The 15,284-nt window shown below is 41.2% G+C and overlaps 1 protein-coding gene across 1 annotated transcript; it reads left to right on the top strand.

Annotated features, from left to right (window-relative positions):
* Positions 1-8: 8 nt before the first annotated feature.
* timp2a (TIMP metallopeptidase inhibitor 2a) lies at positions 9-11,514 on the top strand. Its single transcript, XM_026350895.1, has 5 exons — positions 9-390; positions 6,149-6,249; positions 6,328-6,436; positions 8,669-8,793; positions 9,466-11,514. Exons 1-5 carry the CDS (start codon positions 261-263, stop codon positions 9,661-9,663), a joined length of 663 nt encoding a protein of 220 aa, XP_026206680.1. The 5' UTR covers positions 9-260; the 3' UTR covers positions 9,664-11,514.
* The last annotated feature ends 3,770 nt before the right edge of the window (positions 11,515-15,284 follow it).

The following is a 15,284-nucleotide window of genomic DNA, read 5'->3' as shown; positions in this document are numbered from 1 at the left end:
GCCTTGATCCCAGGAACGAAAACACTCCTGAGAAGACAGACAGCTGCAGACACAGGCCAGGAGATCACCGATCACACCGTGAACCGTCATCCTTAAACCGGAGCCGACCGCCCGGTGTGTCTGACGTCGCCAGGTCTCCGTCGGTGATAGAAGAAGCGGAGGGGGACGCTGCAGCCTGCCGCTGGATCTAGACTGCAACGCATCTGCGCAGCACACAGCAACGACGAGGCTGAGAAAACACCGCACCAGTGTTGACCAAAATGCCGTTTTCCGTTAACGGCATCCTTTGCACGCTGGCGCTGCTGGTCCTGTGGCGGGCGGAGGAGCTCACAGAGGCGTGCAGCTGCGCCCCGGTGCATCCGCAACAGGCGTTCTGCAACGCCGATGTAGGTGAGTACAGCACCTCGGACTGTTGTTGTTGTTGTTGTTTACCTAACCCGTGTCGCACCAGGCTCCTGCACCGATGACGGGAGCCTCAGCGGCGGTTTGAACACGCTCAGCCCGCCTCTGGTGCTTTCTGAACGGGCTCGCAGAGGCTGCTGGAAACCGCTGGAAAGCCTGGAGGTGGAGGGTGTTTGCTCCTGGAGGCCATGGCCCAGACAGTTCGCAGTGTTTTCAGATTGCACACTTGCAGACACACGCAGATGCCATCTGTCTTCTTTTGTCCTGTCTTGTTGACATGTCCAGACCTCTGAAACAGCACAGAAGCTATTTGGGAATAGGAATATAAATGTTGTTTATATGCTTAACGAAGTCCTGTTTGATGGGTACACACACTACTCATATAATGTAGAATGACCTTAATGAACTCTATGGTGATCACCTCCTCAGATTTGCAATATCTAAGTGTAGTTATCTAAAATACAATCCAATACAGGAGAACTATATTGTTGCATCTCCGCATATATGTACACTTTATTTGTGTAAGTCAGTGTAAGACACAGGAAGGAGTCTGTCGAACCATCACTGTGCTCAAGATCTGTGTTTACCAGGCTTCACCCTCGGCAGCTGCAGGACGAAGCAGCACTGTGTCCTGGCTTTTGCAGGGCAACGTGGCACAAGGAGGGAAAGAGCAGAGAGGAGGACAAGGGATGGAGAGAGTGAAGATCTTTTTTTTTTTAGTGGGGTGGGGGTTGAATCTTAACCACAGAATATGTCACATCACAAGCTTTGCTCTCTCTTTTTTTCTTAAAATTTCCATTCCTGCTCTCTTTCTTCTTGTGAGGGGTGGTGCTGGGAGGAATTGCAAGAATGCTGCTGGGGTTTTCCCAACTTTGCTCCTGTGTCTAACACAGGGACACACACTCGAACACATGCACACTGCGGGCCTGCTGCTATGCATGGTGGTCTCTCTCTCTCAGTCACATACACACTTGACATCTGGCTGTCAGTTCAGGGTGTGTTTTAAGGGGGAAAAGCTGTAAAAGTAACGGTCGGAGCTAAAATATGTGTGGTATTCTGGAGAATAAGAAAGTCCAAGAGCACACCACGTTTATCTCCATCTTTCCTTCCTTCTTTCGACTCCTTTATTCACACACAACACACATGCAAATAGGTGTGTGTTGGCCTTCAAGATGTATATCCGTGTAATTTAATATTGCAAAATGACAGCTCCATTTTCAGGTGTGACTCAAGTTCCCGCTGAGCTGGCAGGTCTTAGAGACAGGATGTCTCACAGCAGAGGTGTATTTGTGTTTGGTGTATTCATGGTGGCTTTAAAGGGTGTATGAGTCAATAAAGATTTTGTCAGCCCTTGCAGAAGGGACAGGATGTGTGTTAAAAGCTGTGCAGAAAGTTAAACAGCAACAGTGGTCATTGTTATAGTCTGGTGATGATTGTGGGTCTGATTTGGGAGCACTAAGCTGCCGAGAGAAACACCCAGATAGGAAAAGTGAGAGGAAGAGGTTAAACGAGAGGAGAAGCACGGTTGAAAATGGCTTTTCAGGCCTGAAAAGGGCCAAAGAGTCAGAATGGAGTTGGTTGTTTGGTTGCCCAGAATGTGCATGTAGGCAACAATAGAGTGACGTTGACAGTCCTGTGGTCTGACAGTTTGGGATTTGTTTTGGTAAAACGGGATCCCACTGTTTTCTTGTTCACACACATACCGTACGTGCAGGAACAGCAGTGCGCGCACGTGTGTGCAAGTGTGTGTCACCTTCTGTTTTTCATGCTAAATGATACTCCAGGTCAGACCACAAACGATTAAAATCAAGCAGTGTCATGCATGAACCACACACTCACACACACACACGTGTGTATATATATATATATATATATATATACACATGTTCAGAGACAAACATCCTCTTTTCATATAAATCTATTGCCCACAAAGGGGAACTTCCCTGCAGCCCTGCCCAGTCAGACTGTCCAGAGGCTTCTGGGCGGTGTGGAAGACCTACTGTCTGCAGGAAAACAGCAGTGGACATGCACAACAACACATGCATGACTGAACACACACACACACACACACACACACACACACATAATAATAAGAGAATAATAAAAGAAACTGTGTCTTGAAAGCCTTGTGACGGGTTGTTTGGGAGGAGAATAATTTATGATTCATCAAGTTTGGTTTGGTCACAGATATATTTACTGATGCTGACACACAGATAGTAAAAGTTTGAACAGTAAACATCAGATGAAAGCTGCACTTATTGATATTTTATATAAGCATCTGTTCAGATGACTGTGTGTAACGTGGAGGAGCAGGAGACAAACCAAGCTGTAAACATTGAGCATTGAGCCGAGTGTCCATTGGCACGTCACTTTTGTTTTCAAGCCTACAGCTTCACATCTCTATTTAGCGTTTTCGGCCACAGCCGGCACCTGTCTTTAACAAAAGGCTTTAAAACCCACATTACCTCCTCAGTGGCACCAAGCAACAGACAGACATACTTGCTGATGAACTCACAGTACAGTAGAGGAAGTATTTAGCAGCTAAAACACCTGATATTTCCCACAGAGGTGACCAGAGACCAAACCAGGGCTGAAAAGAGAATTATTGTTGGACTTGGTTTCAGTAGGTTGCCTAAACAATGATGCATTATTCTGAATAATACAAAAACAAATATATGCATATATATTTTTGATACTCCTATATTGTCCTGCTGATATATTACCTGGTCTCTAATATTTAAGCTTTTTGTCTCCTTGCTTGCCGACACTGTTTCTTCCAGTTATTGCCTTTGCCTCATGATTTATTTCATGAAAACCACACAAAGGAAACCACGGCTTTCTGTTTTGCTGAACAGGTCTTCACACAAATGTTGCCAGAGGTCATGAGTGTCGGTAAAGCGGTGTTTGAGGGTGGGTTTGTCTCTGTCCAAATGACAGGTTAAACAGAAGGCCCACGTACGTCTGCAGCAGAACAAACCACACCAAGAGAGTCAGGGATGATTTGGTGGTCACTGGAGTATGAAAAAAGAAATGGATAGTCATGCGGTGGATTGAATGGGGGGCACTTAGGATGTGGTGTGTGTGTGTTCATATGGGGTTTTCATGGAAAACATTGCGTAGTGGAACTGATACGAATGTATAAGTCATTAAGTGTTGTCCTGGTTGGGAGGGTAGAGGAGCAGGAGAAATGTGGGTCAGTGAGTGGTTTATGGAGGGGGCCCCAGGCTGATGATTGACTGCTGGTGAATAGGTGTCTTTAGGATTGTTGTGTGGTGAAACCAGGATGCCTGCAGACCTCCTGCAGTCGTGCTGTTTTAGCATTGCACCGTGCAGTCGTCTGCCTCCTTAACAGGCTGTTTAGACTGCACAGGATGATCCGCTCTGGCTTTATTGCAGTGGGAAACTGAGGAGTAAACATGTCTGCAACACCAGGTAGACAGATCAGCTGCCTTACTAGCAATCTATTGTGAACAACAGGGTAATTTCCCCTCTGTATTGCGTCCTGCTGCTGATCCTTCACTCATTAGTTTGTGGCTCAGAATGAGGTCAGGAAATGAGAGCGGAAAAACTCAGAGGAATGCAGGGACAGTGCCAACCAGGTATACTGCTGCATGTGTGTATATGTGTGTACTCTGGCTGCTGCTGTGTATTTGCATAAGTATCAAAGTGGAGCCTAAATGCAGAGGTTTTCTCATACGGATGTAGGATTAGTATCTCTGGAGCATTGATTAAGGGCTTTTAAAGGACGTTTATCATTGCTGGTAATTGTTCCATTTTGTATCTCTACCTCCTAGTCGATTGAAAACCTTGATTAGTTCTTCTTATTATAAACATAATATCAATATCATTTGCTCTGTTTTAGTTCCCCATCAACTCTGCTATAAGCAGCTAGAGAACCAGCTTTTCTCTTTCTCTGTTCGGTGCTGATGTTTTGACATTTGCATTTAGTCCTTTGACTGATGCTTTTATCCTGAGCAGCTTATAGCAAATCACAGTCAGGGGCAGGACAGTTAAAGGAAGGTGATATGAGGAGAAATTTTTGTTTTGTGACACATAAGAGGCAGATAAGCCTACAAGATAAACTACTAAGATAAACTACATAGGAAGTTGTGGAAGAGATCTGTTTTTGAATTCGTGTAGTGAGCTTGGGATCTTTTTCTCGGTGGTGTAGGGACCAACAGACACTACGGCAAAGTGCAGTGGATGAGATGGACTGCAGAGTTTGGGTGATCAGCTGGGAAGGTGCCGTTTAATTTAACCACTGCGTAGGCAAGTGTATGAGTTATGAATCTGATGCACACAGCTACTGGAAACCAGTGCAGACTCAGAAACAGCGGTGTGATGAGCTGGTTTTGGTTGATGGTAGTAGAGGCGAGAGATGAGAGGTAGGATGTGATTTTTGGGAAGTTGTAAAAGTCAAACCTGAGAGATCGAGAAGATGTGGTTTGAGATGGTTGTAAATGATGAATTCAGTTTCCAAAGGTTACAGTTACACAAATTTGAGCATGTGCTGTTTTTTAATGTCATCATAAAATAAATGTATTTGAGTTTCGGACATTTCAAGACGTCACATTCAACTCTGTGAAACTGTGATGACCCATTTTTACTGATCAAGTGACGAATGGAGAATGAAAATAATAATTAGTTTAATGATCGGACCCAGTTTTGTGTGCAGAAAAGCGTCTGGGAGGAGCGAAAAGGGAGAAGGAAGTAGTGAGGGAAGGAGTCGAAAAAAGGGAGACGCTATTAACTCTGGGAGCCACGAACCCCCATATTTGTGTCTGCTCCAAGTCATAAACTGAACCCAAGGGTGTACGAACAACTGTGTGTGTGTGTGTTTTTAATCTATGTGTACACGTCCTCTGGTCCTGCTTATTTTATGTTTTTTTTTTTTCACTACTGCTCATATTTTCCTTTCTTAAAAATGCCCCAAGCATAGCTGAAGCTTGATGTAGTCAGTGAGTCTATTAAAACACACACATACACACACAGAGAGAAGAAACATGCCTCTTTCTCTGTATACCGACTTTCAGTTTGTATCATTCCAGGTTTTCTGTGTTTGGAAGTTTGTGCTGCAGGCTCATGTAGTGTTGGACCAAAAGAAACTTTAACTTGGTTTTCATAGACGAGGCTGACGTAGCTGCTGAATCTCATGCTGCTGTCAGTGCTGTGCCCTAACGTGGTATGTGCACAGCGGCCTCCGGCTGCTGTGGAGGTTGTTTTGGATGTGATGGAGAAGAATGTGAGGGCTGGGTGATGAGTAAGGATTATCAACTTTCAGTGGAATTTTGTCTTTATTCTTTTTTAATCTTATGACTTTTCTCTCAAATGTTTCGTCTGAGTAACAGACGAACCAAAGCCACTAACTATTACATTGAGTATGTGGTAAAAAGTTGAGTAAATTAGGAGATTCTCATTTTTGAGAAACTAGATACACTAAGATTAGGTGATGACTTCTTAACCTATTAGTTGATTCACAGATAAGTATTCATCCATTTTCTGATTATTTATTATGTTTAAAGCAAAAGATAACTCTGCTGTGATAGCATTTCTTGATTTTCTCCATTTCATCTCACTGTAAACTGTGTAAACTGTATTGATTTAATCCTTTTCGAAATGAACTGACAATTTACTTATTTTACCAAAATTTGAATTAATCATTTGTCACTTTTGATGAATTTATAATGAGAATATCAGTTTGTTGCAGCTTCAGATCTGACACTATGTGCCTCTGTTTTCTTACCAGTGATTCGGGCAAAGGTGGTGGGAGAGAGAGAGGTGGATTCTGGGAATGACATCTATGGGAACCCCATCAAGAGGATCCAGTATGACGTTAAACAGATCAAGGTGAGAATTTGAATCCTTCTCTTGACAAAACCTCCATCAGTACAGTTCCCCTCCAACTCTCTGTGTGTTTTCTTCCAGATGTTCAAGGGTCCTAATCAGGACATCGAGGCCGTCTTCACTGCTCCTGTGTCCGCGGTCTGTGGCGTTACCCTGGATGCCACCGGCAAGAAAGAGTACTTGATCTCAGGTCTGTATGAGCTTTTGTTTATGTTGATGAATTTTTGTGCAGGTGCAAGGAGCCTTATAGGTTATTTTTTAATGTAACTACTCTCTCTCTATATATATATGTATAACATACCCTGTTTAAATCTGGTTGATAAAATTATAAAGTTGGGACCTTTGCTTTGCCTGTCACCGCATCTCTCCCCCCACATATGTCTGTCTCTCTGCTGTGCAATCTTAAAAAAATCCCTAACAAAAAGTCCCCTTTCAAAACATACCCACAGAAAGAGTGTAGAACGAAAATAATCTTTGCAGCTGTAATTTGACGTGAGAAAATTATAGCTTTTAGCAGCTTTAAAGCTCCTGTAAATAGAAACTAATCAGGTAAAATGCACGGTACAATTTGGCTGCGTTGTGTTTCTAACTGGTAAAATGTACATTAAATAATAATAATACAACTTCTGCAATTACATTTCTTTACAAAATGTAAGATAAGTAAAATACCTGCTGTCTTCCTTTGAACTCCCACTTCTGTTTTGCACAAATAAGGCATGTTTGAGTTTAGTTTAAGAGGAACAAACCGTGACTTTAACACAAACAAAGACAATATGTCTGACAGACAGATAGGAAAGCAACCAGAATTCACCAACAGACAGATAATCAGATATTGACCGGCAGGTGTAAACTGCCAGGCAGACAAACATACGGTTGGTAAAGACCAGCGGGGAATTTTGTGTGTCGGGGGAGTAGCTGTTTATGTTATTATGGGTAATGATACGCTGCTGACTAAACCCTGTGGAGCCTGGGAGTGACCTCGTCTGCAGTCTTGAGCTCCACAGGATTGTAAATGTTCGTACTGTATGTTTTTGTCCCTGCTCGAGGTGAGATGACTGTGAAATGAAAATAAAATAATACACTCTAACAGAAAACACCCCAAAGGGAGATTTTTGTTTTCTGTTTGTGACTCAGTGCATGTTTATGACTCTGTGGCTTATTGAAATAATCAGCACCATAACCTTTATCTCCAGTGTGATACGTTATATGCACCATTATTTTAACCTTGAAGCAGCTATGATGAGTTAATTTATTAATTATGGATGATGCTCATAAGTGAAAAGCGTCAAATCACCTGTGTATGGAGCCAAACTTGGTTTCCGGCACAGCATCATTAAAGTTTGCTAAAAACAGAGGTAATAATATGAAGAATATTGGAAAGTGGACAGAAAGGGTACTTAAAATGTAATTACCAATCTGTTATTGCAGCTTTAAAAGCAAAATCTGCTTATTCACCTTTATTTCACTTTTACTCTGAATGAAATAATCAACATCAACTGATGTGAACGTGTCAGATTTAGCCAAGAGGCTCGTTTTCATCTGCAGTCGCTGGGCAGGTTGATTAGAAGAAACAAAGCAAACAGAATATCAAGGTGCTTATAAAGTCAAGTGAATGAAAACCAGATGCAAACATTTACCAATCGGACCATTAGAAACAGGGCAGCACTGTGTTTTTAATGATTTCACACACACACATGCTCCCAAACAACAGAGCACACGTGTTGCAGCCAGCATCAAATGTTTAAAACTATTTCTTTAGTGTTAGCGTGTTACATCTGGCTGCTATTGTGACTGACGGCGACACACAATGAGGCAGTACAGCGAGTAGAGGAGACATGGAGGATCATTTCGTCATACATGTTCTGGTTTTCCCATCACAGACAGAGATGCACCCGCAAACACTCGCCCCTAATTACATAGAGTTGTAAGGGGTGGAACTGCTGAAGCCAGCATTTCCTCTCTGTAGAACTTGGAAAGCAGTTGGAAAGAAAGTTAACTTTCTGCCGACCAGGGCAACTTTTAAAAGTATTCATCCTTTTTAGTTTGAAGGGTTAAGAGCTGCTCTGCAGACAGATAGTGGTGATGTGTAGAGGACACAGCCTCAGCAGAACTCACACTGAAATTACATCTTTGTGTTTTGACTAGTGCTTCACTCGTGCAAGACACAAACTCCAACTTTTTTTCAAGGACAAGTGGTTTGTTTTGATGCCTGCAAGCATTAGTCTGCAAAGTAACAGATCCATTACCATGAATCTCATATCTGATGTTCAGAGTTTGTGACGTTCAGTCCAATAAGAACATTTATATCGATAACGCAGAAGCTGGATGTTTGTGTTTTCCTGCAGGCACAGTTTGTTTTGTCTGAATCTTCTGTCATGCACGTATCATCGTGAAGTTTTATCAGTGTCTCGCTCTTTTACAGGAAAGGCTGAGACCGACGGGCGCATGCATGTGACCCTGTGTGATTACATTATGCTCTGGGACTCTTTGAGCACCACCCAGAAGAAGAGCCTCAGCCAGCGCTACCAGATGGGCTGTGACTGCAAGGTAAGTCAGTGGACGGCCATGTGTTTGTTGGAGTTGAAAATAAGAAAGACAGTACGTATTTCCCACCTGGAGCACAAAACCAGACATAACAGACCAAACAGGACAAGGCATGAGCCTGAACAACAGGTTTTATCTATAAATAGAACTAGACTGACCGTTCCCCTTAGCTAAGCTAAGCAACTCCTGGTTGTACTTTTATATTTAATGGAGAAACATTAAATATAAGAATATACAGTAAACTTTAACACGCCATAAGCAGTCGCAGTCTGGTTTTATGATGCGTGCGGCACAAGTAGTTTTCCACACAACAGCATGTTAAATGAGTTGTTCCCTTCCTGAGACGTGTGCAGCCCGTTGCCTGCAGCTCTACATCTGTTAGCTCACGGTCCTCTTTTTTTTTCCATTAGTCTCTTGTAAAAATTAAAAGTTACCTGCTGACAAAAACATGCTAAATATAATCTGATTGCAGTTAGTCCTAACAATGCTGACTTTTATTCATTATATATTACAAAATACCAATATATTGAATTGCTATTATATAAGGTAACAGACACTTGGAGGCTTTCAACAAAGCCATGGTTTCCAGCAATAGCAGTACATATAAAATAGAGTGGTATCACAAATTGAGATTAAGAATACAGTATAGGGAGATTATTTTGTGTGTCTCCACAGATCGTGCGCTGTCCTTCTCTGCCCTGTGAGATCTCGGCTCCGGAGGAGTGTCTGTGGACAGACCTGATGATCGAGAAGCAGGTGCACGGACGTCAGGCCAACCACTACGCCTGCGTCAAGAGGGCAGACGGCTCCTGCTCCTGGTACCGCGGTGTTGCACCACCCAAGAAGGAGTTCCTCGACACTGAGGACCCTTAGTCCCGTGGCACACTTGACTGCCCACTGCACAGCCTGATGGAAAATAAATGTAAATGATTCCATTGAAATTAAATATAAGAACATCAGGCGAGGAGAAAAAGTTAATATGACTGAAATTATCTGCTTGTCTGAAAACAATCTTCAGCCTCTTTGTATTTGTTGTCTGTAAGCATTTCAGTCAGAGTGAGCAACATGCGGCCACTTTTAACCTCAGCGTTGCTCATTAATAACCGACTCTGAAGAGGCTCAGAGGTTGTTCTCAGACACAGCGTCTCTGTACAAACAAATAAATAGCATCATGAGACATAGACTGGTCAAGTGATGATGTAACTTCCTCCTGAGGCTGGCGTCAGGAGGATATGAATCCTCGATGAGACAGAGCCCTTCCTGCCCCGCAAAGCTCTTTAAGAGATTTGCCCTCCGACTCTACTAATCAGTCCCCGATCTAAAGATGATCCTTCTGTACACGTTGTGTTTCTACTTTTATTACCTCATTCTCCATTTTATTCCAAAGCCAAATTCCAAGTTGCCTTTTCTTTTTTTTTTTTAAATGATTGTCTCCTGTTTTAATTAATGCTTCTTTCATCCACTCTGCTGAGAACTGGTGACGTCCGACGCCCACGACACACTTCACTGTTTTCTTTCTACATGATTCATCTCGCATGGCTGATCTTTTCTGGTTTCGTTAGGTGAAAATATTTTTCTCGTAGCGTTTTATAACAGCAGCCTGTGATTGTCACAGGCCTCACTGGACCAGTCTATGCTGTGTGACGATGAGTGCTCTAAATTTAAACCCGCTCGCGAGGTAAAACGACACCTCTTCACTGCCCTACAGTCCAATCAGAAATATCCCAAATCCTCATTTCCTCTTCAACCCCCATCGATCCCCAGTATGTAGCTGTAGAGTACCTATGCATATACTTTTGTTGTTACTTGATAATTATTATTTACTGCATTAGAACTAGATTTGCACTTTTTGAGGATGAGTTCCAGTAAAGACAAGAGCCTGAACACTCTGAAGTGACAGTTATCGTTCGCCCAGACCGACAGATCCACCTCAGGTGCAGATATTTTGAGTGCTTTTGGCTTTTGGTGATCCATATTTACAAGCGCAAGCGTATTCTTGCAATCTTAATCATATCAGATAAAAATAGTACTTGCAGTGAAATAAAAACAAAAAAGTGGTGTGTGAGAGGTTTGGATATAAGGGATTTTTTTGCAGATTTTATGAGTGAAAGAGAAACAAAAAGAGCTTGTGGGATGTTATTTCAGTGTCTTTGTATTATCTGTTGATTGTAAATGCAAACAGCAGTTTCATGATTTGCCAATATATTCTCGCAGACGGTTAATTTCATAAGTAATAAGGTTGCTTAATGTTAGCTTTGACTCGTCTTTCCTGCTCCTTCCAGTTATTAATAAAAGCTTTACCGCTGTCCTAGAAAGCAAGTTATTCAATCGAAGTTTACAGTGCTGTTTTATACACCTCAAGCTATATTAACAAAAAATATATATATGATGGAGTATTAGATGCATAATTTAAAAGTAAACTCTTTCCATTTTCCATTACTTTGTATTTTTTCAGTGTTATTATTATACCTGTCATAATTTTTGTGTGTTATTTGCTGTCTTTGTCTATGATGTCTTAGCTGTAGTTTTGAGCTGAGAAGGTCCTCTTGCGCTGGAGTAACGTGAGAGTGAGAGAGATTAATCCTTTTTGGAGAGGTGTCGAGAAATGAGAAATGGGCTCATTGTGTGACTAAAGGACTGTGCATGTGTTTAATGCTTTGTGTAAGTCCGGGCGAAGGACAAAATATTCAGTATTATCGAATAAAAACCACACGTTTGAAAGAATAAACGCTGCCTGTGTGAGTAATTTGGCTGGGGATGTTTGCTGATACAGTTTAAGCTGCGGTGAAGTGATTCAGGTTTTTATTTAAAATTTGTTTTTTTTACATGTAATCACATTTACTCAACCTGACAAGAGATGATAGTGTTTCCAGGCCGTTTGGAGGTGGTGGTTCAAAAATAAGCATATAAAGACAGTGAGACAGAAAAGAGCACATCTATATATTTCTATGTACTGAGTACTCAGATCATCTACATCAAACACTTAACATCTGTCCACACCTTGACACTTGACCCTGACAACACACTCAAATGTGAGGTGAGACAACGAGTCCCTGCCAGTCGGGTAGAACTGAAGATGAGACGTCTTCAAGAACCTCAAGCAAATTCAGCTGTCACTGAACAGCACTTTAGGGACATCTAATACACCTTTTTAGACACTTAGCATTTCTTTAGTTTAGTTTAAAACTGTCTTTGTGGTACTTTTACATCTCTTTTTAGTGACTTTGTGCTCCATGGCTTTCTGGTTTGGCAGTTCAATAAACCATCTATCTATGGTTGTATTTGTTTTATTTCTCATGACTAAAATTGTCATAATTATGTTTTAATTAAACATACAGGCAGTTTGCACAGTTAAAAAGCTCACTGCAGGTCACTCTAGCAGCTTAAGGCATAGCAGCATCTCTTTTTGTGCTAACCTCCAAATGTTTTGTAATAAATGGTACGCTAAGCAGTTAAACTTGGCCTTCACTTGACTGCTGCTAATTTTCCCACAAAGGCTGACAGGGTGTGAGGGACAAACTTCAGATGCGAGAGAGTAGAGTAGAGAGTCTGTGTTGGGAGAAGGGAAGACAAATACACTTAAATAGATGTGGTACTCGACTCAACTAGGAAAATATTTCAGAAATGTGCAGGCCGAGCCCAGACTGGGCGGTTTTGTCATCTCTGTTCATTCTCTCTTAGTAATGTCAAACAGGATCTTAATAATCATCCGGTGTCAAAAGGGTTTTTACCAAGCTTTATAATCTGGGGTCAGGTTCTTCTTCATGTCAGAGGATGTAAATTCTGAAGCGCTCAGTGATACAATAGATAAACAGTCTCTACGGTCCTCAGACAGATTTCTTAAATCTTCATTTGCTTTTGACTTCTCCATTTTTGTGTGTTGGGGAAATTGAGAAAGCTCTTGAATACGTGATTTCTCTAAACTGTAACTGCTGCAACCTCTGCTTTGCAATCCTGATTACTCAAGACAAAGAGAGCACACAGGAAGAGACACAGAACAACATCCAAAACAAGCCCAAATGTGAATAAATGAATTGTGAATGAATCAAAGGCGAAAACCCTTCACTGTGCACTGTAGACATGCACCAAACAATGACCCTCCTATCTACAAACATTTTACTTTCCACACATTGTCACATCTGATGAGTCAAATGAGGAGTGGTGGTACCATGTTGCATTTGGAGGTGGAAGCGCACTTTTAGGAAACCACAGAAAAGGATAAATTTGATCTTTATGTTCATGAAGACACCTTGTTTAGAGACACATTATGTCTTTCCAAGGTCAAGGCAGCATTGTAAGACAGTAAGACAGTAAGATGCTCAATGATGGAGATGTATTACATGTTAATTGATGGCTTCAGCATTTTTGCAATAAATATAATATATATAATAATGTACTAATGGATAATACATCAGTTTCCTTAATTACTATTGATAAAAGTTGCATCAACATGATCAAGTAAAAGAAAACTGTGATGTACCTGGTGAAACTGATTCACATACAATTTAGCCACGAACACACTGTTCTTTGTAGCTATGATGCCATCCAGTGGCCACCGGAGGACACAGCAGCTTTATACTTTATTACTCCAGAGTCCATATTTAACAGAACAATTACAACTAAGTTTGTATTCAGTGTAATTGTACACAAAGCAATTAAAAATATATAAAAAATAACCCAGTGAGAGCATTAAAATAAGAATAACACAGACCCACACACACACACACAGCTTCAGATTGTAATGTTTCTGAGCACATTGTTGTGCAGTGCCAACGTGAGTTTGGACCAAGTTCAACATTTGCTCAGCGTTGTAAATGAGGAACACAGTCATTCTTGGGAGATGTTACAAATGTGAATCATGGCAACAGCAGCTGTTCGAGAAAGAAACACCCTAAATTATTCAAGGTTCCCAGGAACTCAGCGGAACTTTCAACAACTTGTGAGTGTATCCCAGTTCAAGGTTGCATCAATAAAATAATTTGCACGAGAAGAAGTAAGTGAGAACTGGAATCTTTTTGTTTTTGGGTCTGATGCAACAACAGAAAAATCATGAGTTGACTCTAGTATGTAAATATGTCTCTCTGCACCGTGAAGGTCGGTGTGAAAGTGACGGCACACTTCACAAAAGGTTTAAGAAAGGGCTTCTTCTTTCACAAAGTCATTTGCCTTCAGTTCTTCTTTTTTTTTTGTCTTGTCCATAAAAGAAGAAACATGACTGGCACAGAAAATGCTCACCAAAGGTCTATTCAGTGATGATTGCTTTGCCTCTTTTGTGAAATTGTCTGGGATGTTACACGAGAGGCTCATTGTGTTAGATACTTACAGGTCAGGATCCGTCTAGAAGCACCAGTGTTATCACTCCTTTGGAGTTCGAAATGTGTCTGTTCAACAGTTTAAAAGAGTCCATAGAGTTTACTTAATGTATCCAAAGCAAAATGATCTGAAATCGATCTTGATGTTAAAATATGCTGTCACAGACACTACAGTTATAATGTCTTGTTGATTCACAACTTTGAGAAGCTTTTTAATCTGAAAAATAAATCTTACACAACTGAAATAGGTAGTTACAATTAATTAATTCCAGTCTATTTCTGTGAAAGAGAGGATACTGTTGATTTTGTGTTGTATGTGGTTTAAACAAGCAGCAGCAGCAGATGGTGCAACACAAGGAAGTTTAACCTGACTGCACAGACCAGCTATGTACAGTATAAAAAAGTCTATTTGTGTGCATCAGCATCACTGATGAACTGCACACAAGCACTCCAGTGATGTGTGCTGTGGAAACAGACCCTCTTTATTATTTTATATGCAAATCGCATAAAAGTTCATTGGCGCTGCTCACGTCATGCCGCCTACTCTGTCTCTGTTTTTCAGTACCACCTGCCACCTGGGACGTGTGTCTATGTACAGTGTTTATATATTCTTGAGTATTATAAGGGTATAAAAGTCAGTCAATCTAATATAAGATTCAAAGTGTTTAAAATGCTCAGTTTATGTCAGAAAACTTCACGTGATAATTCAAAGAGCATTAATAATGTGGATCCAAACTACAAAGACGTTTTGCACATTTTAGCATATGAAATTATTACAGAATGGAAGAAAATAAACAGTTTGTCCATAAATCTACACACACACACACACACACACACACACACACAATACATAAGAACTTTAATGAAAAACCACAAGGAAGCTCATTTGCCACTAATTACTGTCTTCCTGTGTTCTCCACAGGCTCCTCACACCTGGATTTCACACCTGTAGATGGATCCTTTGTTTGAGAGACCAGTCCTGCTCACCTCCCTGATGTAGGTCCTTCTTGTTGTGTTACTGCATTAGGCCAAAAAACGTTTCAAATCTACTTTGTTTGGGGATGAATCCTTCTTCTCATTTATAAAAATAAAGCTAGCACACGACACATGAAGGCTGAAACATTTCAGAGAGGGTATGATGCTAGTTAACAGAATATAAAGAACAATTTGAAGCTGAGGGTC

Source organism: Anabas testudineus, chromosome 19, assembly GCF_900324465.2.
Source record: "Anabas testudineus chromosome 19, fAnaTes1.2, whole genome shotgun sequence".
Classification (NCBI taxonomy): Eukaryota; Metazoa; Chordata; class Actinopteri; order Anabantiformes; family Anabantidae; genus Anabas; species Anabas testudineus.
The sequence above is the reverse complement of the archived record's forward strand: the minus strand, read 5'-3'. Positions and strand labels throughout refer to the sequence as shown.

Coding starts and splice junctions, on each gene's coding strand:
- timp2a (XM_026350895.1), top strand. CDS start 261: ATGCCGTTTTCCGTTAACGGCATCCTTTGCACGCTGGCGCTGCTGGTC. Junction 391..6,148: donor GTTCTGCAACGCCGATGTAG/GTGAGTACAGCA, acceptor TTTTCTTACCAG/TGATTCGGGCAAAGGTGGTG. Junction 6,250..6,327: donor ATGACGTTAAACAGATCAAG/GTGAGAATTTGA, acceptor GTTTTCTTCCAG/ATGTTCAAGGGTCCTAATCA.